This window comes from Rhododendron vialii, chromosome 12a, assembly GCF_030253575.1.
Source record: "Rhododendron vialii isolate Sample 1 chromosome 12a, ASM3025357v1".
In the NCBI taxonomy this organism is placed as follows: Eukaryota; Viridiplantae; Streptophyta; class Magnoliopsida; order Ericales; family Ericaceae; genus Rhododendron; species Rhododendron vialii.
The window spans coordinates 18,316,878-18,341,969 of record NC_080568.1 but is presented as its reverse complement, the minus strand read 5'-3'; the positions used below and the strand labels follow the sequence as shown (position 1 = coordinate 18,341,969).

Below are 25,092 nucleotides of genomic sequence, written 5' to 3'. Positions count from 1 at the left end.
CCATAATAAGCTTGTTAGTATTATTAGACAGACAGATAGATAGATAGATAGATGTCCTACAATTGGCCAAAGACAAAACTGACCCTAAATGATGTAGTGCAGCTCAATTTCTGAAATAGATTTTTCCCGCTTAAAAAAAAAAAAAAAAACTGTTGTTCTTCTCATGACACAGATCATTCATACCTTGGAAAGTGACAGCAGAATATGCAAAGCTATTGGGAAACTTGCAATGTGAACCACCAGCTTCTGATTATTCCAGGTAAGCAATAGAAACTGGAGGTGTAAGGCTCTACAACTAGATTCTACCGGCCACGTGTCAACCCAGCAGCCAATGAGACATCCCCCCAATCCAATCCAATCCGATCCTTGAAGATAAGGCTCATCATTCATGCATATACATTAACAAGTGCTGCTTGCTACTCATATCCTGCACTAGCCATTCACACCAAATCACAAAAACACAAATTCAAAGAAAGAGAGAAGAAAAAAATCTGCCCACATGGCCTCCTCTGTTTGTGCTTCTTCAGCTATTGGAGCTGTTGGCCTCTCTTCCCCCAGGTAACATGGTTCTTCAAATAAAATCTTGTACGCTGCAGCTGCAACATAATTTTATTTTTATTTTTTATGTAGAGAAAACAGACACTCCTAGTTCTTGAGATTGTGTTTGGATCTAAGGATTCAATGAGAGATTTTTTTTTTATGGAAAATAAAATGGGAGGAAACACATCCTTAATTTTTGTTGAGGGAAATTTCTTACATTATCGAATCTCTGTACGTATAAATTTCTTACTAAAATGGAAAATACTTTAGTAAAATAAGTAAGGTGATGTGATTACAGTTCCCAGAAGAGTGGATCAATTGTGGGAGCAACAAAGGCTTCTTTTTTTGGAGGAAGCAAACTAAGCCTCAGAACATACACAGCACCGGCCAGAACACGATCACTTACCGTTCGCGCAGCCGCAGCTGATCCCGAAAGGCCCATCTGGTTCCCAGGCAGCATCCCCCCACCATGGCTCGACGGCAGGTTCGGTACCAAACCCTCTCTCTCTCTCTGGTGATATGTTTTTGAAGCTGATGCAAAACCCTTGTGATGCAGCCTCCCCGGGGACTTCGGATTTGATCCCCTCGGTCTTGGTAAGTCAAAAAAAGGCTCAAGAAATCACCTTCTTAACCATTGTTTTTGTCAAAACTTTCTGACAGCTTTTGGATTCGGTGCCTCACGAACTCTGTCAATTTTTTTTTTGGTGGTAAATGTCAATTTTATTTAACCAAATAACCCAATGTATAAGAGGACTCAGTCCTTAAACAATGAGAAACCCAAAGCTCTTGAGAGGAGCAACAAAAGAAACGAAGAGGAACAAAACATGTATCGCAACAGAAGAATTATCTAACTTGATCACTCCCTAAAACTTGAAGGGAGAACCACCCCACCCCTTCACCCCCCATCTCAAGCAGAGATCCTTGTTGTCTGCCGTTCCAGGATAATCCTCCCACGAACACACTCTGGCCCTAACACCAGCTGTGATTGCTTCAATCAACATAATTGCAGACTTCACACCCCTACAAACACCCTGGCGTTCCTTTCCAACCATATGTAGTAGACAGACTGCAGCTGATAACGAGAGTTTAATCACCTCAGATTGAAAGGACTTATGGCTGTAAAAAGACTAAAAGAGATATCCCATCCAAGCTCAGAACTCCAGTTGCTAATCCTCCGCTGAACCAAGCATTTTAGAAGTAAAGATTCCCACACTTCTTTAGCAAGCTTGCTATTCGCAAGGAAGATTTACAGGGAACCACGCAAGGAAAAACGTGTTTGAGTCCATTCCGGGTGGCACAAAAATCTAGAAAAATATGGGCCCTATAAAAAACCACGCTCCAACGGATATCAGTAAGTAGCCCCTACGAATCCAAAAGTAATACTCCTACTTACCTATCCGTTGAAGCTGATTTTTTTATACGGTTCCATAAAATAATATTCAAAAAAATTTGAATATTTTTCTAGATTTTTGTGGGATCCAAAATGGGCCCAAACGTGTTTTTCCTTGCGTGGTTCCCTGCAAATCTTCCTAACAATTAGAATTTCCCTTCTGGATCTTTAGCAAATCTACCGTAAAAAAAGAGGTTGTTGGTGAGATTCAGGAGACTGCGCACACAAAACACAATTTGCATCCACATTCATGCCCCCCAAGTCCGTAACCTGTCTTTAGTAGCAAGTTTCTTCAAACTACAAAGCCAACAAATAAAAGTCCATTTAAACCCTACCAGAAAACCAGACCAGTGAAGTCCACGGCATCTTAACCCCAAGAGATCTCACAGCCTTCCAAGCGGATCTCATACAAAACTGTCCACTAGGAGGAGTCCAAATAATCTCATCATCCTTTTCAAAGTTGGGCAAGAAGGAACTGGGAGTATTACCCATAATTTGGTGAGTAATTCATGGCCTAGGCCAACTTGTTTGGCACAGTTTCTATTTTTGTTCCAAGGCAAAAACAACGGAAAACAGCTGCTTAAAAGCTTTTCTGAGAAGCCATCATTTCTATGCTATGCTTTAAACAATCTAAAAGTTTTTACCAATACCGTATAGATTTAGGGACTGATGAAAGCAAGTTGAAACAGGATCTGACCCGGAGACATTGAAATGGATGGTACAATCGGAAATAGTCCACTGCAGGTGGGCCATGTTGGGCGCCGCCGGTATCTTCATCCCTGAGTTCCTGACAAAAATCGGAATTCTCAACACCCCATCGTGGTACACTGCCGGAGAGCTCGAATACTTCACTGACAAAACCACTCTCTTCATTGTGGAGCTGATTTTCATAGGGTGGGCCGAGGGGAGGCGGTGGGCAGATATCCTCAAGCCAGGTTGTGTGAATACAGACCCCATTTTCCCCAACAACAAGCTTACGGGGACAGACGTTGGGTACCCGGGTGGGCTCTGGTTTGACCCACTTGGATGGGGCAGTGGGTCTCCTGAGAAGGTTAAGGAATTGAGGACGAAGGAGATCAAGAATGGACGGCTGGCTATGTTGGCTGTGATGGGTGCTTGGTTCCAAGCCATTTATACCGGTACTGGACCGATTGACAACCTCTTCGCCCACCTTGCTGATCCTGGTCATGCCACCATTTTCGCTGTAAGTAAAGCCCTCACAATCCTACAATCAGTGTAACTAAACGTTGATTAACTTGTTGAGATATCAATACACACGGGAGAGGGAAACACATGTCTAAAGATCTATAAAGACATTGTTTGGTAGTTATTTCAGAATCATTTTCTCACAAAAATTTCCAGAATTCTGTTTTGAAACATAAGCCCATCACATTGAGATGTAACTATTTTCTAGCTAAATTTTTTTTCCTAAGTTTGAAATTTTGTGTGTTCCTTAAAAATAGGTCAAATCTTCTAAACAACTTTCATATTTCCCAACCAAAAAGCTTTTGAGAAAAGAAACGCGGAAACCTGATTCTGAAACAGCAACAAACAAATAATATATCATCAATTGACAGAAGCATATCTAATGGAAATAAGTGACCATATAAGCATGTGAAACAACTATATAACTGCATAATTCCTGCGAAACTGCATCGAATGAAATGTTTGTGTTCAACTGCTTCTATGGTCAATTTCAGGCTTTCAGCCCCAAGTGATAAGAGCTAGAAAGTTATCAAGATGCTAACAAGGATTTATGTGATGGAGGAACAAAACGCAAACATATTTGTGCAAGGAAGGAGTTAAGCTATTGTTTCTCCAACTGTAATATTTGTATGATGAGAATTTGCATTACCTATCTGTTTATGTCTGCTGTAGAAGACCATGCAATGCACAAACACCTCTTTTGCTTGAACTTCAACACCATCAATGTAATTCAGGTAATTTATAGTAACTAAAGTTACAAAGGAACAATCTACATGACAGACAAGCCATAAACTGGCAATTTCCCATCTTAATAACGAACACAACATGCGTTAATGTGGATCTGGGGCATAATTTATTTTTTTTAATCATAACTGGGTGTCTAGATAGCATACGCGCAACTCGACTAATCCTGGGCTCCTTAGGTTAATGACCGGGCAAACTTGCAGTGGTCTCAAAGGTTTTTTCTTGGCTGTGACTGTCTAACCTACGAGCTCGGCGGTGTAATCCTTACCTTCTACCCTGTTCCCACGCAATTAACCCAATGGGGTTGATCTAAGCTTAATTTTCATTTAGCAAATGAATTGTTACTCATCAAATGCTCATTGACTTACAATTGTACAAATCCACAGTTCAAAAGTGAACTAGAACTTATCACACATAAGGAAATGTTCTAGCTGTACTGCCTCATCCTGTAAGATGTCAAACATTTGCAAATGTCATCATTTGCACATAGGTCAGGCATAACTCTTAAGTTTGATGCTGATAATGTTGTTTCCATAAGACATGAAAATCCAAATTATAGGGATTTGGGCATGGGAAAGAGACAATTTCGACGGAGTTCTTTTGACCTAGTAGACTCAGTTTTCATGGAGGCATAAAATGATCAAAAGAAAATTATCTCCTGATTAAGTCTTGTACAAGAGACAATCAAAAAATAAAAAAAGGTCTTCTACAAGACATCCTACCAGTACTTTGACTATACAAAATGTACACAATACTAGAATCCTCAGCCAGGCGAGTCCAAGTCATAGCTCTTGCTAAGCACAAATACTAAAGGGCCAGGTTTCAATGCACAAAGAGGATAACGGAATAACATAGAAGACTTGGATTACACTGTAACTGCAAAGGCGAACCCAGTGCCCTCGGTATGAAGGTGCTTCAACAAAGTTGAACTTTGGTTAAGACATATTTCCGAGCGAACCAGAAGTGGAGTCATCAACAAAAGTCACAAGGAGGTGCACCATTCTTTACCTGCATATACAAAATCACTGTTGCATCAGAGTTAATTCAAAGTTGCAAACTTTTGTTGCCTAGTTATGATAACAAGAAAGAAATGCTGATTTATACTCAAGCAGCCAAGTTGTCTAAATCCCGGGTTATGGAAAACAATGGACACACATTCAAGTTATAAAGAACTAGAAATAAATCAAACAAGCCAAAAAGAGGCCTAAGTAGAGAAAGCAAAAGTCATTTACATCAACGGATGGGAAGGAAGTTCTGAATCTCTGATGCAGAGACATAGATTTGTCGGCAACTATGCTATGTGGAGATTTGGGAACCTGTTATTCAAATTCGCTGAGATCATTGTGTTGCCTTGGTGGCACATATATAGAGACGCAAAAGAATTCAGCCACCTTATCATAATTATATAAGCTCAATCCAATCTGTTCTAATAACCTCATGCTCTCATACTGTCAGACAATTATATGACATTGACTCGGTAACTTAGGTCAAGTGGTATTTGAATTTTCAACCTTGATATCAGGAGCTCAAATCCATTTATTTGTTTCCTAAAAGGAACATTTCTGATTGAGTTTGAGTTTGCCAAGGACTTTTCTTCTAGTATGGAGTATAAAGAAGCAAACATAGAACAGATAAGAAGCACCATCATACAAAGATACGGAACTAGCTTCTGTCATTTCACTGATTAAGGTGTGCATTTACTTATTGCTAAGTTTCAAATCCTGAATTCAATTTAGTTCTTGGGAAAATGAATGAAGATTTTAAGAAAGGTTCGACTGAGGAAAAGTTTAATTTGGGGAAAAGACTACAGTACACACCTCTTATTTGGGAGTGTATCATATGCATCTCCAAAATGTTATGAATTATAAAGAAAATGTTATGTATCTCGTCTACTAGCTAAGGAAACAAGTAAGCGAGGTCTATTTAGGCCAATTGACAGACTTCCGTCTTCAAATGCCAGAAGGTGTAACCTAGTCGTCACTAACTCATATGCTTTAACAGAAAAGAAGCCTAGCTCTTTCTGAGTTTTTTATCAAAGGAATCTCATTTTGAAAACAATTGGCCAGAATACTCTAGTTTTCAAAGTATTTTTAAAAATACTCGATAGAGCCACTTCACATGGCTCTACCCGAGTAGCGCCACTTAGATTGGCTCTACGTGCATGCCATGTGGTGCGAACCCCTGTGCCAGACTTAGATTGGCTCTACATGCATGCCATGTGGTGCGAACCCCTGTGCCAGGCATATGACGTGGAACTAGCGCTTTTTCAATTAGCTCTACTCAAATAAGTAGAGCCATTTGAAATAGCTCTACTTAGTCAAGTAGAGCCAATTGGAATGGCGCCACCTGATTAAGTAGAGTTATTTGAAATGGTGTTACGTAATATATACTGAAAAAACAGACGTGGACAAGGAAAATGGGATAAAATGGGACAACGAAAGTAAAATCATTTGTGGTGTAAAAAAATTTGCTGTTAAAACGTGAATAGTGTTTTCTATTTTCTTATTTCCTTCGTACTTTAGTTAGGGAAAAAAGAAAAATAAATTCTATCCCTCAAAAATTCGAAAAGATGTTAGGCACTAATTAAATGTTTTGCCTCGTGAATTTGCTACTTGTGATACGACATCAAGATGAGACACTCGCATGCACATCTAAATCAATCTTTCAATTAGACACTCACATGGAAAAAGTTACTCCCTCCGTCTCTTTTTAAGTGTTCTGCTTCGTAACTCTAACTTATTAAAAAGGCATCATCATTATACCTTTCACATCAACTTTTTCCTCCACTTTCCCTAGTTATCTATCATCATTACACTTTTACTCACTAACTTTTCAAACTGAAATCTACTTTTAAGAACAAAATAGACAATACACCAACTTTTACCCACTAATTTTACAAAATGGACACTTCTTAAGGGACAGCCCAAAATAGAATACTGGACTCTAAATAAGGGACGGAAGAAGTAATACGTTTTAACAGCAGAATTTTTTACACCACAAATGATTTTATTTTCGTTGTATTCACATTTTATCCCATTTTTGTTGTCCACGTTTGATTGATGCCGTGTTTTCCCAATATATATTAAATGCCGTATTTTTACTTTTACCCAAGTATTTTGATAAATAACCACATTTTTGCTCTAAAAGTGGTTATTTCTCAAAATACTCGGGTAAAAGTGCCAAAATTTTATTGTTCTGATTCCTCTCGTCGAGACGAATCAATACCCCAAAAAAGTTTGACGCAAAACTAACAAATGCGAAAAAAGTTCAAATAAAAACAATTTTCATATTTAAATTAAGTCTAAAAGAACGGAGCCTTAATCAGGTAGCGCCATTCCAAATGGCTCTACTTGATTGAGTAGAGTTATTTGAAAAAGCACTAATTCCACGTCATACAGCTGCATGGTATAAGGGTTCGCACCACTTATTGTGTAGAGCCAATCTAAGTGGCGCTACTCGGGTAAAGCCATTTGAAGTGGCTCTACTGAGTAGTTTTAAAAATAGTTTGAAAACTAGAGTATTCGGGCCAATTGTTTTAAAAATGAGATTACTTTGATAAAAAAAAACTCGCTCTTTCTTCAGTGACAAGTCCATGAAGGTTGGAAAAAAATTGTTAAAACAGCATGACTAAATACCAAACTCAGCTGCAATACTTTTTTCCCAGGAACAGACGTAAAAAATAAAGTCATTCTTCAGCATATTCGTAGCCTTTCGGTTACATACTTCATCTAGGGATAAAGGCTGATCTTCCCCAACAGCCTGCTCATGTACTACTTAGATTCGAATCAAGTTTTTAAACTGCAAAACTAATTGAAACTATCGGAATTAAGTTCTCGACCAGCCCATGATGGACTTCGTCATGGGTGGAATGGCATTTCTTATGATCAAAACTTCGCTCATCTTTCCTCTTCCCTTGGGCCTTTTAAGCCAAGGTTATAACCATCACCAATGGACAAAATTACTTGACATTAAGCCACTTTGATGCTATTGATAAGACATGAAGTTTGCTTGAAAATTTCATCAGAGTAATTTTGCTAGAACTCAAATCAATTTTACTATTTACCTTGTTCAACTAACATAATAATACTTTTTATTGTCCACTTGTTTCAGTTATCAAGTTACTTTATTTCTGCCACGTTTAATCGGACAAATAGTATGATTCATTTGCCCTATACGAAACTATCAGTATATAGATGAGAAATCAGAAACTAATTGCTTCAACAGGAGGAAAGTAAATGCTCTTCCAAACAGAATTAGGTCCATATATCCAATTAGCAAAGGAATATAATAATATTTGCTATTTCGATTTTAAGCTGGTTCAAGCATACCATTCAGGTGCCTAAGTGCTTTTCAAAAAAAAAAAAATTTAATAATAATAATAATAATAATACCGTTCAGGTTCTTATAAGACCACAAGAGGGTAAAAGATTAGGAACCATGTTCGGTGATTAGACTAATCCTATCAATCTGCATCGTGTCAAGAATTCGATTGTTTTCGTTTGATCAAATATCCACAGATGAGTTTCTCTTTGCAGTTCATGGGATGAAGGAATCATCTTCCTCTTTGGATGAATGTTCAACCGTAACATCACTCTCAAAAACTACAATAAACTCCTTTTTTTTTGTTCCCAATCATTGTGTCTACAACATCTTCCTTTTTCTTTTTCCTTTTGGCTCACCAACATTCAGTCAGCAACCAGACCTTAAGGCAGATTACTTCAACACTAAATTCATTGTATTTGTCAGCCAAAACAGCTAAAAGGTCAACTTTTGCTTGCTGTCTGCTCAACTGATTTCCTACAAACGTCCAGGATTGCCTAATTTTTTAGGTAAATATTATCATGGTATGAGGGGTTGTCTTAGAGACATAAGCATCAAGGATCATGCCACAAAAAAATTCATCTTTTATCATAGACTCATAGCATATGTTTATCAATAGTATTGGTATTTTGCAAGTAGAGTGGTAGGCACCATGTACTTTGCAAATAACACTAGGACTTTCGCCGAGCATACAAAAATAGCATCCATACTTTGTAATATAATAGCCATGTCATTGTGCAAAACATAAATTCACCAATGTGAGTACAATACAAATAATTTACCCATCTCTTTCTTTTCAAGTACTCCCAACATATACTCCTTTATAACAGGAGTAGGATTCCATTCAAAACAAACGACGTAAGCTGAAAGAGAATAATGGGATTCTAATAGTCAATAAGGAGGAGTTGAATAGTCTAAAAGTCCGACCGCTTACGAACAGAGATCTGAACCGGGATGGGTCGACCCGTACCCGTTCCTCCGCAGCTGCTGCACGACGTGCGACCCGACCCGGAACAGCCCCGGCAACCAACGTCGCCGTCGGACCAGCGGGAGCAGAGGCAAGCGACACGGCCAGAGCCGTTGCAACTCGGGCACCTCGGGAATTGGGTTGGACCACCACGCATCATGGGGTTCTGGTCTATCACGGACTTGACAAGAACCGCCCCGGCCAACACGCTCAGACCCGTCGCCAGCTGAGTCAACACAATTGGACTCATATTCAATTTCTCAAATCAACAGACAGAATTTTTCTGGTAGCGGAGGATGATGATGGGAGTTAGGGTGTGGAGAGAGAGAGAGAGAGAGAGAGAGATTTTTGGGGTGAAGGTGGAATGAGTAATTTGAATTTTATTTCATGTGGGGGGGAGTATTTTGTATTCAAATGGGAGAAGGAATTGAAGTGGCAACGGTTTGTACGCGTCGACGAGAATACAGTTCGTGGAGTTGGATGGTCGTCGGGTTTTTTTTCTTTTTTGGAGGGAAGTGAAGATGTTTTGGGGCCGATAACGTGTTGCCTCTCCCTCTCTCTCTTGCTTCTCATTATTTGGGAAAAAGTATTGGGTGATCTCTAACCCTTGCCTCGTGGTGCCGTAACATTCTTTTCCATCACATACGAAATATTTTTTAGATTGCAGTACGAAGGGTATGAACCTCACAATAATGCATGATAAAAAAAATTGTCAATGCATCAAGTGTTGATGCTGCAAGACAACTAAATACAGTAATTAGTTGGAGGATTGGAAATTTGGTTTACTTGTACAAGTACTTTCGTTTAAATTTCCAAGTATATGTCAAGACCTATTAGTACTAAAGATCCGTTCCGGAACCAAAAATAAGTCCTTATTTTTTAAGAAGGCAATTTCAAGCTCAAAAATTATGAGCTTATTGAAATCTAAAAATATACAATATGAATCTTATTTGGAAGATCTCGATGAGATTTTTTATACGATGCAAAAAAAAATTGAAAAATTATTTTTCATTTACTTTATTTTTTTAGTTTAAAAATATGAAATAAACTGCTTATTTTTTAAGAAAATTTCTGGAACAGAGCCTAATTTACTCTACTAAGACGTACACCTAATCCCGTGAAAAAAAAAAAAAAAAAGGACGTACACCTAACCCGTTTTTCTTTTCTTTGTTGATTCTTCACAAGCATTCGAAATACGCCGAAGCTGTGACATTGGGGAATCCCCCAACTAAAAGGAGGAAACCCAACACTATGTGGCAGAGCATGGGGAGTCACGGCAAGTCCCCGTGGGTGAGCTAGAAACCCTAGAGTTCTTCTTTATCTACTTTTTGACAATATCGACTAACTTAGGTATCAGAAGAGTGTTGATTGGTATCACACTGGTATCATTAGCTTTTTGCAAGTCAGACAATTTGACGTCAAAACAGTAAATATCTCTCATTTACCAAAAAACCATATTGTTTTTGTAAGGACCAAATTCCGGAGTCTTCGTGCATGACAATTTCGTAGCAAAACACATATTTTATATCGAGTTGTAATTTTATTATTTTTTATAGGCTAGTGAGTTTGTATAGAATTATAGAGGAATGAGTCATTATTATTCGTAATCGAAAGTGAACGCTTTGAATTAAAACGGAGTCGACTACAAGGAGGCATATTTTGGCGAAGACGGGTCGACCCGACTATCAATCGGCATCTTCTGTCTGTTTAAAAGAAAAAAGTAACGAAAGAGAGAAAAAAAAGGGGCAAATCTTCTTTGCTTCCTAGGTTTGGCTACAGCTTTTAAAAGGGACGGCAACACACAATAAAAAGGTAAGCCACATGCTACATATGCTGACATAAGAACAAGAAAAGGGTGCGGCGGAAGCAAAAGGATATAGCGGCAGAAGCACATACATATATGGGGCTGTTTTTTGAGGGTTATTCCTAGGGGATTTCCGTTAGGTTGATTGGAGGGCTTGTGGACTCAAGGCCGTTGGCGATCAAGATTACTGAGTGCAGTATACGTGTGATTCGACAGGTAATACACAGAACGTTGTGAGAATTTACTTCGTTTAGATGTAATTGCATAATGTTCATAATGATTTGATTTCTTCTCGTAGTTTTTACCCATTCTGGAATTTTTCATGTATATCTCTGTGTTGTGAGATTAATTGTTTGCATAGTTTTGCTGGTAGTATAATTTGCTGATTCGCATTCATACTGTTAGAATTTTTTAAAGATTATCAGGAAACCCTCTGTTTTTTCAATTTTTTCCCTTTGCCTGATATGCTCTTTAGACCAACATGTTATTTGGCCAGAACTGTCATAGTATAACAATTAACAGTAATTAATGACGTCAAGTATGGGGTTGTATCCAGCCCATTAGCCCATTTGCTCCAAACTAGTTCGGTCCATAGTTATTAATCCCGTTCCGTACCGGCCGGTACGTACCGGTTTTGAAGAAAACCGGTACCCTGACACCCCAATACCGTTCCGGACCAAATACCGGTCGGTACCGGCCGTTTCGGGAAATACCGGCCGGAAAACAGTTACCGGCAATTCCGGACGAAATTCTGCAGAGGTTTTTTTTTTTTTTTTGTTTTTCTGGGCGGTTAAAAAAAATGTTTTTCTCTGGACTTAAGAAAAAAATAACAATAAAAAAAAAGTTGCCGGTTTCAGAATTTTAGCAAAACGTGGGCTTAACCATAGTACGTGCGCGAGGCTTAAATCCCGGATTTGCACCCCCCCCTGCGCACGAATAACCCGTGACGCGCACCCGGTTAATTGGTTTCCGAATCAGTTTTTCCAAATTGCCTTCGGCCACAGCACATTTTCCCGAGCGCGCGAGACCTCTTATTGGGTTCTCATTCACAAGATCACTAGTGTGCAAAGTCATTTAAAGTGGAAAAGAGTTTTGTAACTAAGCAATGTGGGACTAGAGAATCTCTAGTAGAGATATTTTATGATGAATTGTATGATATGGGGAATTTTTTTGAATTATAATTATATATAATTATTATATATATTGTAGTTGCGGTAAATCCGAAACGGTACCCGGTACCTGACCGGTACCGGTACGTACCGTACCAGTAGGAAAACCGGTATCCTGTCCGAAACGGTATTCAGAACTATGGTTCGGTCCATTTTAGACTTGTCAATGGGCCGGATCCAATCCGGATCCGACAGATCTGAATTCGATCCGGATCCGATTAGACCCAAATTCGATTCGGATCCGATAAGACTCAAATCCGATAATGGTAATCCGGATCCGAATCCGAAAACTCCGGATCCGAATCCGAAAACTCTGGATCCGATCCAAAAACTTTTTTTTACTTCAAAAAATTTAGCAAATAAAAAAAATTATTTTCCAAAAAAAATTAAAATAAAAAGTAAAAATAAAAATACAACTTCTTAAACATTTTTTTTTTCAAAATTAAAATTTTACTTTTTTTTAAAAAAAAAAATTTTAAATTAAAAAAAAAAAAGTTCAGATTCGGATTGATAACGGATTTAATCCGATCCGAATCCAATCCATATTTGAATTACCGGATTCGGATTATTGAATTTCGGGTTGACATTATCGGATTTGAATCCGGATCATATTTTTCGGGTCGGATTCGGATCCGGTCCTAGTCCATTTGGGTGTATCCGAGCCGTCCAAAACACTTTTTGGACGGTTCGGATTTAAAGAGAGTGTTTTTCATTTTATTTTTTTGAAAAACACCCATTTAAATCCAAGCCGTCTAAAACACTTTTGGACGGCTGAGATGCACCAAATGGACCGAACTAGTCGGTACCATATGGACGGGATCCGGCCCCGTCAAGTATAAGGATCGATAGATTTTCTGTCATGAAAATATTCACCTATTAAGTTGCCTGGCGGTTATGATAAAAAGTGAATGAACGTACTGCACTAATAAGGTTAACACTTGATAATAGTGTATAGAGTTAACCTAAGATGGAGTGTGAAGTGCGAACCTTTCACATATATGGCTTTACTAGTTACTCCCTCCGTCCCTTATTTATAGTCCGATATTCCTTTTTGGGCTGTCCCTTAATAAGTGTCCATTTTGTAAAGTTAGTGGGTAAAAGTTGGTGAATTGTCTATTTTGTCCCTAAAAGTATATTCGATTTTAAAAAGTGAGTGAGTAAAAGTGTAATGATGATAGGTAAATAGGGAAAGTGGAGAAAAAAGTTGATGTGAAAGGTGTAATGATGATATTAATAAGTTGAAATTACGAAGCAGGACACTTAAAAAAGGACGGAGGGAGTACTACCAACGCCGCGTCGTTTCCTTACTCCTTTGCTCACCACTCGTCACGCCGAGTAGTATATATTGTGCCGAGCTCTAACAGCACTGCAACATAGGTCAAAAAAAGGAGTGAGATCATGGCTCATCAATCCTAAATTATTGTGTTACGATAACGTTGTTTTCATGACCTGATGCTATTTAATTCATATTTTTCAGCAAACCATAAAAAAGATACCTATTGTACCGGGTAATATCTACTATCAAGTTTAACTAATGGTAGAAACAGAATAAAAGCACTAGATTTTGACACTTCATAATAAACATTATAACAAGAAAAGAATGTTAGGAAGATATGAGAATGAACTCTCAAAATCTGCCGGGCAGCAAAAAGAAATTAAAATAAAGAATGAAACTAAATCAACTAAAAAACTTGTCTGATATTGATGTTAATTCTCGAATTTCTTATGTATTCTAAGTAACAAATATCATCTGGATGTGATAATTGCGGCTCAAGAGGAGTCATTTCAGAATTTTCTTCATCTGTGAAGATCCTGGGCACACCTGCAAAATAAGAAACCAAGCAGACAACTCAGGCCTGGAAATAATATTGGTCCATATACTTGTCAAAAAAAAAATATTGATCCATACATTTTATCAGACTGACTCTATTAAACAAGCATCTTGGAAATGGACGAAAATTATGAGACTTATATTACAAAATACAGCTTTCATGAGATCGATGTCAAGGCGTGAAGATGAAATTTAAGTAGAAGCTAATCTTCCCGCATTTACAATGATGAATCAAATGATGGAAGTGTGAACCAGACAGTTAGATTTTGCAAAACCAATCTGGGACAAAGCAAACCGAGTTCATGTGAACTTGAAAGCCAAAACTAATTAACTCATATACGCAAGTCATTCTATACCATTTCTTCTGAATTAAACTAAGTTTCCTTCAAGCGTGTCAAAGTCACAAAACTTCTCTACTAACAAAACATGCTAAGCTAGAACCACCACAAGTAAATAACGAATGATAAGAAACTCCGCCATTTTAACATTTTTGCATTATGTCTCAGTTATATCTGGGCCTCAGGCTTACCTTTCTGTGAACATCACAGTAAAAATTCTGTGTACATATTTTATCACTTATCGAATACCACTAACATACTTAACTGAAGATAAAAATGAGATATGCGCAACCAATTGTCACCTTATTTGGGCGAAATAAACATAATAACCATATACTAACCATGGAAACATTCCCTGGCTTCTCCAGCCATTAGTACAACATCACCACTTCGAAGGAACATCGGTTGAGGCAGATCCTGTCTAGACTTGCCTCCAAGAAGGAAAATAGCTTTGCAACCCAAACTGAAAGAAAGGCAAACATAATTCAGGCCCCAACACAACTTTTCAGCTCTTTTAATCAAAATTTATATGCTTTGCGGTCCTACTCAAATGACCAAAAACAAAACAACCCAAAGTTTATATACACAAGTACAGAATTGTATGATACCTCATGCTGACAATAGGTTTACTCCAATCTGCTTCCATGTCGTCAAGATGGCCCCCAAGTGTATCACCTAGAATGAACAAAACCCCCTTTTAACCAATAACAAAAGGCCTCAACCCTCAAGATAAACTTCTTCTTCTTTTCTTTTTTTGATAAGTAAACCATCAAGGTAAACTGGTCCGTGGTCAAAAGGTTCTCAAGTTTATCAGCTCTTTCCTTCTTACATCTACGTTGCTGAATTTCAGGAAACAGTTGGAGGACTTAAAAAGAGAACATCTCATAATCAAATTTAAAACGACACAATGTTGAGAAGGTCAATCAGAAAAATAAACAAATGTCAAAGACACCAATGACACGAGTACCTAAACCAAAGTAATTCACTATAGCTGCTTCTGGCTGGAATTCTTGCCCCAATGGCATTGCAGGAGCTGCCATTTTCTTAGCTAGTTGAGCAAGAGCGTCAGGGATGTTGTTGTGCGGAAGAGATACATCATAATTCCGCTGCAAAAGAACATGCAAAAAAAATTTACTTTCAAAGCTAATGAACTGTTCATCTGATAGGACTAAAATGAGGCAACTGTGTGAATATCTACAATATACCTCAGGCCGAAAATCCATGAAATCAAGTGGCTAAGAAAAAATTAAAGAAAATAAATGCTGATTTGAAATTCCAAATCTATTTTCTAGACAGCAACTTCAGCTACAACCCCTGCAGGAACCATCATTCTTCCACGTTTGGCAGAAACAAATAATTTCTATAGCAAAATGCAAGATGACCACAGTTCCAGAAATGTATAAACCACACTCAACTCTACTCAAAGCTGCTTTGCTCCCAAAAGTTAAGAGAGACAGTAGATCCAATCAAGGCAACTGATGAGAAACCTTACATGGAACACAAGTTACAAAGAAACAAGAAGAATAATCCGTAGTGATGAACTGATGATCAGGAAGCTTGAAATGACATAAAACTTGGAGGACATCGGTAAATCATTTTGAAATTCGAAATGGAAAAGAAGATGATGAAATTGGGAATGACCTTTGACCAGTCAAATTGCAGGCCGAGAGTACTCCAACGTAACTTCCGCAGTAAAACAGATGCTGGTATAGATTTGGACCTATTTCCTCTTGAAGCTGTACCAGTTTCCTCACAAAATGTCCATCTAAGACCATCAAAACTACTGACAAAAGAACTAGACACTGAATCCTCATCTGCACAGGAAATATCCTCTTCAACTAGAACTTTTCTTTCTCTAGACGCAACAAATAAGTTCGTTATAGGCCCATAAATTGCATTGTGGTTAGTTCTATTAGGAGGCTGTGGGAAAATTGTTAAGCTCTCCCTTATCCAGTGGCATTGTTCCTCAACACTGATTGCCCCAGGAATGAAATAAAAACCTGCATTGAACAAGAATAACTAAAAAAAATTGAAAGAGAATTTCATAATTTGAATAGCTATTTGCAAAACACAATGAAATAATAAAATTTTCTACCGTAAATGTAGAGTCGAGTGAATTCTACCAACAAATACTACTTGTGGTTGTGGATGCAAACTCTGAAGTTAATTGACAGTACATGTCCATAGACGGCAAAATAATGTCAAGTTGATTGAGTTAAACATCTTGGTCAAGTGATACTCTTGAAATTGTATTTGGTTTCAAACTAGGAAGAGAAAATAAAGACCCAAATTCATCAAGTCGAATTGGGTATCAAGTGACACTCTTCAGCTATTATAATGATATGTAATATATGTGGTTCTGTGCATTGAACTCATGTAAAGACAATCGATAAGTAATTTTTTGTGGTTTTGTCCTTCAAATTATTCAGATTATCTAAAAACAAACATGTGTCTTGTTAAATATTTCATCTTGAAAATATGGAAGGTCCCATTTTGAGGATTCGCCAGGCCCCCAAAAGGGATGCCTTGCTTGGGTAAAACACTATGGGGCAATTCAGGGACTGAAAGCATTTAAATAATTTGATGATAGTTCAAAATTCCAGGAAATGAATATTTCATAGAATTACAATACAATCTAGGCCATACTTTGTTTGGAACTGGAGGGAAAATGTGAGGAAAAATTCACCATTCACAAAACTTGAATTCTTTAGTTTCTTTCCTCTTTCTCTCCAATCCAAACAATTAGAGGGAAAAAAATTTAACTTTCCTTTTTTTTTCTCTCACTTTCCCTGTTCCAAACAAGTGCAAACAAGATCACCATAACAGGAACAAAGCTCGCAATACCTGGGCGATTTTCCAGGCAGAAAACCGGCCTATCGAAATCCCATCGAAGCACGATTACTCCGGGAGGAATTTCACTATTTCGATGGAACGAGTCCTGTATGACCTTGAAATCGATGACTTCCGACAAATCTATGGGCCTGGGTTGTTTTTTCCTATATGCAAATGCAACGTCAGATACTGCACAAACACATCCCCTATTTTGCTATATAAACACTCACAGGGGATGGAAAAGATAAGAAAAACAGGGCTAAGAAGTTCTACATTTTGCTGGATTTGGGATTCTGGTCGTAATAGAGTTTGTACTTCTTCTCCGCTCTCCTGAAAGCGGTTCGCTCTGAATCGTCGGTGACTACCTCGGGTTCGTACATTTCACCAGTTTAACTCCAAGATGGAAGAGGCTGAGCAGCGCCTGAGCTAATGACCGAATTAGGGTTTTTTTTCCTTCCTATGGATTTTGGTACGGTTCATCTACGGTGCAGATGGAAGTTGGAGGTGCCGAGGTGAGACAAATCGAGTGCACGTCGCATTCCCAGCAACACCCCATTCCGCTGAGGTCCGTTTGAGAACCCAAAATATGAACAAAAAGGTACACTACATTTAACTATTACATCATTCATTACATATCTTCTAGGGCTCATTCTATGTCCCAAAAAAATACAAAAATATTCATAAATTTTAAAATAATATATTATGGGGCCTTGTAAAAAATCAGCTCCAACAAATATCGGTAAATATTATTTCTTGATTTGTAGGGGCCAAACGGTTCAGTTAAACAGTTTCGTCCCTACAAATCAAGAAATAATACTTACTGATATTCTTTGGAGCTGATTTTTTACAGGGACCCATAAAATATTATTCTAAAATTTATGGATATTTTTCTGTATTTTTTTGGGAGCCGGGGTGAGCTGCATAAAAAATGTAGTTGATGGTGTAGTGAATGAATGGTAGCGTATGTAGCATTAAAGTACTTTTTTTTAAGAAAATAATTTCAAGTTTAAAAATAATGTGTTTACACTAATAATTTTTTGAGCGATGAGGATCTTATTTGAGTAGATTTCATTGAGATCTTTTGAATGGTACAAAAAAAATTAAAAAATTATTTTTATATATATTAATTTTGAATTTGAAAATATGAAATAAGTAATTTCGGAGTATTTTTTAAGAAGGTACTGTGGAATAACTTTTTCTTTTAGAATTTTTTGTCCTCTTTAAAAAAAATTCACAATCGTTCATTTTACGCCAAATTTTTGTAAATTATTGATTCGTTTCAAAGCGAATCAGAAAATTGAAAAGAAAATTGGCTTTGTTCGTTTCTAATTTTCTATACTTAACTTTGTTTTCTAATCATTATCCTATTTTTTCAATTATTACTTTCATTTCTCTCTATATATCTCTCTACTCATTACTTCTTTTTTCAATCATTACCCTATTTCTCTCTGCACCCACTACCAAAACTAAAATACTCAAAACTCGCAAACGAACAAGGCCAATAATTGGGAAATAACCACTTTTTAGCAACAAAAAAAATAAAAAAAAAAGTGAGACTTTTTTTAACTTAAAAATGACTATTTCTCAAAATATTTAGGTAAAAGTAAAATATATATATATACCATTGAGGGGGGCGGAAGCACAGACAAGAGGGAAGAACATGTGGGTCAGAGTAAAGACAGTAGAAATTGGAGTACTAATGTTTACTGGGGTACTAATGTTACCAAAAGAATCAAACAAATGTTACAAAAGAATCAAACAAAAGGCTATGGTACCTATGGTGAATAGTGACGTGAATAGTGACGGATGAATAGTAAATTCGTGAGTGAATAGTGATGAATAGTGACGGATGAATAGTGACACGTGAATAGTGTCGGGTGAATAGTGAATAATGAATAAATTTGAATCTATGAAAGAACAATGAATTAATCAATTATATAATAGCTCTATAATTTTATAGAATAGCTTTACTAGTAATTTGAACAACAAAATTACTGAAATGAATTACTTACTAAAACAATCTAAATTCAATTGCTGAATCAGAAACAGTACATGGCAGTTTACTGGTTTACAAGGGTTGCTGGAGTATATTGATACTCAGCAATGACTGGGTTTACTACAGAGGATGAGGAACAGGGGAAGTGGTAGGAGAATTTCTCTCTCTAAAACCTCTCTCGTTTTCTCTCCTCTCTTTTTACTCTCCTACTTCTCTCTACTTTCAGTCTATTGTATTCTGTTCTAGTCTGCCTTACTCACTGACTTCTCGGATCCTTTTATAGAATAAGGATCAGAGAAATTACAAACATTGAATAGTAGAATCACGTGACTACAGTAAATAAAAGAGGTTACTGTTTCTACTTTCGGTGCAGGTGGGACCAAAAGTAGAAATGATTACTTCTTTTGACTGTGACTGTTTCTACTTTTGGTGCTGGTGGGGCCAAAAAGTAGAAATGACTACCAATCCATCATGTTGTCCATATTCTGCAATTCTTCACATGTGAGATTCTCCCAATAATCCCGTCCATTGTCATCACTGTTGACTTGTGAGGTAGATTCATCTGCTTGACTGTCTTCAAGTAGGTGACTTTGCTGACTCTGATATTCCTTGACTAGGTTTTGAAATTTGGTGTAGAAAATGAATGGGACTTCTTGAATAGGTTCTGTGGCCCTGATTTTTTGAATATGGTCTTCACACACTAAATGATGCAGGTGATCAATGAATTGATTATCAATTTCAAGGAGTTGAGCAATTGACTTGGCTCTGTGATGCCGGATTTGTGCCCTGGGTGGTTTGGAACACGGCCAGGGGCATTCATCTTCAATGAGTTGAATAGGTGCATGCAGTCTGCGGAATGGCCAATTTGCAGAGAGATACATGACATGCTGGGCCAGTATCACATTCCCTGTATTTGTCCATTCCGGCATTTTACTAGTAATTAGGACTTGGCATATTAATGCGCCATACTTAGCAAAGAGGTTTTTGACACAAACAGCTAATTTGCGGGTGACTCGGTCAGTTTGGTTTGGACTAGTGAAAATTAATTGTCTAAGAAATTCATAATCTAGTAGGGTCATTGGGCTAATTTGGATGACTTGATCTTTATAGGGAACAATAATGTCCTGAAAGTACTGCATATTGATACAGGCTTTCGGGACACTGAATACTAAATTACAAGGGCAACTGTATCGTTCTAATGGTATTTCTTGGCACAATGGGTTAGTATTGGGGCAGGTGACTGGATTTTCAGTATAGTGAGTTTCCCAAGTGATTAATAATCCTGTGGTTGGTTGACTGGCTAGTTTAGTAAGGGTTTCAAATAGGAATTCTTGAAAATGATGGGCATCTTGTCTGGCTAGGTGTTGAATATGGTTTACTATTTCAGTAGGTAGAGATGTGGGTATGAGAAATAATGACTGTGGTAAAGCTAGGGCTTTGGATGCCATTTTTTGGAATGGTTCCAACACACACACGCTTTCACCATCATCTAGTGGGGATGATTGTCTTTTCTCTACCTTTACTAGTGGGGTAAAGGAGGCCTTCTTGTCTCGGAGTTGAGCAAGTTCAATCATTGACTGGTGGTACCTGTAATTTAAATTCAGGAATTGACAATTTATGGCTTCACATCGTTCACAATGTGAAGGGTTAGTATAATTATTACTGACTAAAGATGGGTTTATCAAAACTCCACCTGAAGAACTAGGGAAAACAACTCTACTAGTCTGTTGACTAAAATAAATACTCAAAGAATTTAAGCTGTTTAGGAATTTACGATGATCCCCACGCGTATTCTAGAGATTATCCAGAAGACATTGTTGGGTCTCATTTATACTGCCTACATTTTTAAGCTTCCTAAATTTTGTGCTGGCTCCTTCAGGAAATACTGGTAGTAGGATTTTCCCAAAAGGAATAGTTTTCTGTTGACTTTGAGCCATCTGTAAAATAATCAAATAAACCATTAGTAGGATAAATAGAGCAATTTTGAAGTTGACATAAGTCATCTTCGTTTGGTATTGATGAAAATTCAAAATTGACTTGTTGATCAAGAGAAGTGGTAATAATATTGTTACTAGTGACTGTGAATGGATAAAGTAAGTAAATAAAGGGTATTCCTAAAATTACTTTATCAGTTAAATTTTTAACTAAAACAAATGATGTTTTGAAACAAGTTTTATTTTGGCAAATATTTACTTCAGGTAATTTATACTTGATCTGCATTTTACTACCATTTGCAGAACTCAACCGTTCAGTTGTTTCTTGATAATACTTTTTTGGTATTATTCCTTCTTGAATGCAATTTAAATCTGCTCCTGTGTCTATAAGAGCAGTAATCTCAATTCTGTAATCTCCTATGATTAATTTGATACGTGCATGCCATTTTTGTAATTTTATTTTATTTAGTAAATTTAATCTGTAATTTACCGGATCATCAATTGGGTGATTGGGATCAAAAGATTGTTCTTGACTAGGATGTTGAGTTTGATTAATGGGCTCTTCTTCATTGGAAGAAGATTCAGAAGATAATTGGTCATCCTTAAACCGGACGAATCTTTTTCTTAGAAGTTGATTTTTAATTGTTTCAATTTCTGTTTTAATCAAATTTATTTCTTTTTGGAGACTTTGCAGGGTTATTACTTTGTGAATTTTACTGAATCGTTCAATAGTGGTGTTGAGGTTAATAACTGGCTTATTGTATTGAGATTTTTTACTTTGTTGGATTAAGAGTTGTTTGAGTTTTTTAATATATTGTTGTTTCAACTCAGAATCATCTAATTTACTTATTAAGTCAATAAGTAATTCTTCTTCAGGTAATTCTTTGGTAAGTACATTTATTGTTTTACAGCAGTTAGCAGTACATTCTATCTCAATTTGGTCGTCACTGGGACTATTACTTAGAGAATGGTACTCGGAAGATTTAATACTGTCATCTTCATTACTAGTGTTACTCAGATTTTGTGCTCTAAAAATTTCTAAAATTTGCTGTTTATCAGTGTCGGATATGTTGAGTTGATTAATTTTTGTTTTGACTTTACATTCAGTTTTATAATGACCTTTTTTGCCACAATTGTAGCATGTAACATTATTCTTGTCATTTGTCTTGTCATTTGTTTTTCTGTTTGTATGCTTTTGTGTTTTGGGTTTTTCATAATATTTATCTTTGGATGGTGTGGAGGATTTATTACGCCTATAGTATTTGTGACTTTTATGACTGGTAGTTGGTTTGGTATGAGATTTGGTTTTCCTTCGTGATGGTGCTACAGGGGGTAGACCATATTGTTCACAGAAGTTATCCAATTTATATTTGGCTTTATTCTTGTCTTTTTGGGCTTGTTTACTAATTTTCATATCAATGCACATTCTTAGACCTTCTTTTTGAATGGTACTAATAATGTCACCGTATGTTAACTTATCATATTCAATTACTCCTGTTGGCTGACTAAGAACATCTCTAATTTTATGAGCAAATAAATTAGGGAGTCCATTAATGAATTTTTCTTTCCAAAATGATTTTGTACAATCATCTCGGAGCATGACTCTAGATGTAAAAACATCTTTGTACCATCTAAAATCACTTAATGTTGGGCAACGCAAGTTAGTCAGTTGATCATGTATCCTAGAGGTAATATTGCTAGGTTGACCAATGAAATGTTTAATTATGGTGTAAATTAGGGTATTAACTCCGTCGGGTATTCCCATTCCAATTTCATTATCAAAAATTGGGAGACCATTTTCATCAAGTTGAACAGCATGTTTTACTTCTTCTCTTGACTCACTGGTGAGGTATTTATCCCACCAAGATTTTAGCATTCCAGTAAAACCAGAGGTTAATAAATCAACAATTTGTGGTTGACTAAGTTCAGTATTACTTAGGTAACTATTGGCAGCCATTGACATGTGGTTTAATTTTTCTAATATTTGGTATTCACTTAGGCCATCTATATTCCATTCATATAATTTATTAGACGAAACAGAAAACTGGTTAATTAAATTATTTTCTTCATACTGTAAATCAGGAGGGGTTGGCCTAGAGTACCAATTTTTGGTAATGCTAGTAGGGTTTGCTGGGGGGTTGTAAAGGCGATTTATTTCTTGCCCAGAGAATTGTTTTTGCAGGTTTGTGATTTCTTCATCGGAAGAGGTTTGACTAGAGGTTTGGGAGTTGTGGTTTTGTGTAATTGTAGCAAGCTGAGGTGACTGTGGTTCTAACTTAATTGCTATTTTTGTGAGCAAATTTTCAATTTTTTGAATATTTTGATTTTGGTTTAGACTAATTTGTTCTCTTTTCTCAGGGAGGTGGATAAGAGGTTTTTCAATATTTTTACTGGATGAGGGGATGCTACTAGAGGATCCTTTATCTATTTTAGTTTCTATTTTATCCAATTGTTTACTAATCGTTGTGAGACATTGATTAGTGTAATTAATTTGTTCAGCTATTTACTTACATTCAGTTCTATCTGTTGGTAATTTGAATGGAGATGCTGATATAGCAGATCCTTTGTAATTAATAATGATTGAATCTAAAGGAGGGTGACTAGCAGTTGTAACAGTATTGTCTGATTTTGTCCATTTTACTTTTGTAAGAGTATTGACTTTTTTGTAATAATTTTCTAAGTAGTCGAAAAAATAAATTTCAGTTCTGAATTCTTCCATAAATGCTTCCCAATGAGCTAAAATTTTATCCTGTTTACTAGATGTATATTTAGCAAAATAATTTTTTCTTTTGTGTTTATTTTCTTTTGACTTAAATTCAGAATATAATTTGTCAAAATTTATTTCAAAAGGTTTATTTAAAACTAATAAAGTTGGATCAGTGGGTTCTTCAAAATCTGTTTGAGTTGGAGACCCTTGAAAGGTGTCTTCATCCTCAAATTTTGACTGTGTAGAATAACAAGGTTTACTAATTTGTGAACTTGATTCAACACCTTTTAATCTAATACTGGGATCAATTAAATTTTTGTCCTTCCTAGGCAAAGTAGTTGATTTATTTGACCTATCCATAGCTATTGAGCTATTGGATCGACTTAATTCTCTGATTCTCAGAGGAGGGTTTACTCTTTGTTGATCAAAACTTATCCTGACTGTACCATCTAAGTATTGTTGAATATAGTCTAGATCAATTATGTCATTTTGGAGTTTCTGTGGGAAATTCTCATTTTCACTAAGCCAACTGGTTGGTAACTGGATATCATTCCAAGAAATGGTTTTGGGTACTTGTACATTAGCATTTGTGCTACTTTGTATAAGTACAGTTTTATCCTTGGAACTTTTGACTAATGCATGAATATTTAAATTAGTTTTCATACATTTATAGTAAATACGGTAAATTACTGCAATTGACTGACTACCTTCAAGCATTTGAGTGATTGCTCCGGCAGTTTGAATATTTAAAGTTAATGCTTTCAAAATATTTTTATCTTTTAAACTAAGGGGTAAATCGGGGTAACAGTTAAAATAAACTGGACCATTATGTAGACTTGACTCCATTAATCCTAGGAGACTATCACTATAGACTGTGAATCTACTATTTCTTAAAGATAATAAAACTGAGGAATTTAATCCTCTTCTTGTTAATGGTTTAATTGCAACTTGTATTAATCCTACATGAATATAATTATATCCTCGTTCAAGGTGACGTTTGACTGATTGTTGACTAAGGAGAGAACATTTCTCTTCTTGTTTAGTAATGGCATAAACATGTTCAGCAGTTTTAGTAACTTGATCAGTACGAAAGCATCATCTAAAAAACTTGACTTATAAATTTCTTTTACTGGGATTTTAGGTATATTCCAATTTCCTAATCCTGTATCTAAATCTTGATACTCATGTTCTTCTTGGTTGACTATGTCCGCTAACTCGGATAGAGAAGCCATTGAAGAACTGGCTGAAGAACTACACCTAAATAATCTATTCATTGTTTTTAATCTTACAGACTTTTCTTTTAGTATTTTAACC

The 25,092-nt window shown here is 36.6% G+C and overlaps 3 protein-coding genes across 5 annotated transcripts; 1 reads left to right on the top strand and 2 right to left on the bottom strand.

The window, feature by feature from the left end:
- Positions 1-380: 380 nt before the first annotated feature.
- On the top strand, positions 381-3,845 carry LOC131310048 (chlorophyll a-b binding protein, chloroplastic). 2 transcript variants are annotated; one of them, XM_058336843.1, is made up of 5 exons: positions 381-558; positions 839-1,024; positions 1,097-1,134; positions 2,620-3,134; positions 3,631-3,845. In XM_058336843.1, the coding sequence occupies exons 1-5, from the start codon at positions 500-502 to the stop codon at positions 3,646-3,648; spliced, it is 816 nt and encodes a 271-aa protein (XP_058192826.1). In that variant the 5' UTR covers positions 381-499; the 3' UTR covers positions 3,649-3,845. The 2 variants fall into 2 exon arrangements, with proteins under 2 accessions (XP_058192826.1, XP_058192825.1); XM_058336842.1 differs by lacking the exon at positions 3,631-3,845 and having other exon boundaries at positions 2,620-3,276.
- Positions 2,669-9,729, bottom strand: LOC131310049 (uncharacterized). 2 transcript variants are annotated; one of them, XR_009195098.1, is made up of 4 exons: positions 9,128-9,729; positions 5,113-5,196; positions 4,750-4,888; positions 2,959-3,155 (listed from the first exon to the last, which is right to left on the bottom strand). XR_009195098.1 is itself a non-coding variant. In XM_058336845.1 (2 exons), the coding sequence occupies exons 1-2, from the start codon at positions 9,415-9,417 to the stop codon at positions 4,885-4,887; spliced, it is 294 nt and encodes a 97-aa protein (XP_058192828.1). In that variant the 5' UTR covers positions 9,418-9,728; the 3' UTR covers positions 2,669-4,884. The 2 variants fall into 2 exon arrangements, 1 of the variants encoding a protein (XP_058192828.1); XM_058336845.1 differs by lacking the exon at positions 5,113-5,196 and having other exon boundaries at positions 2,669-4,888; positions 9,128-9,728.
- A 3,973-nt stretch (positions 9,730-13,702) lies between these two features.
- Positions 13,703-17,554, bottom strand: LOC131310047 (alpha-ketoglutarate-dependent dioxygenase alkB). Its single transcript, XM_058336841.1, has 7 exons — positions 17,415-17,554; positions 17,154-17,305; positions 15,951-16,309; positions 15,277-15,415; positions 14,918-14,984; positions 14,651-14,772; positions 13,703-13,962 (listed from the first exon to the last, which is right to left on the bottom strand). The coding sequence occupies exons 1-7, from the start codon at positions 17,519-17,521 to the stop codon at positions 13,823-13,825; spliced, it is 1,086 nt and encodes a 361-aa protein (XP_058192824.1). The 5' UTR covers positions 17,522-17,554; the 3' UTR covers positions 13,703-13,822.
- Positions 17,555-25,092: the final 7,538 nt, after the last annotated feature.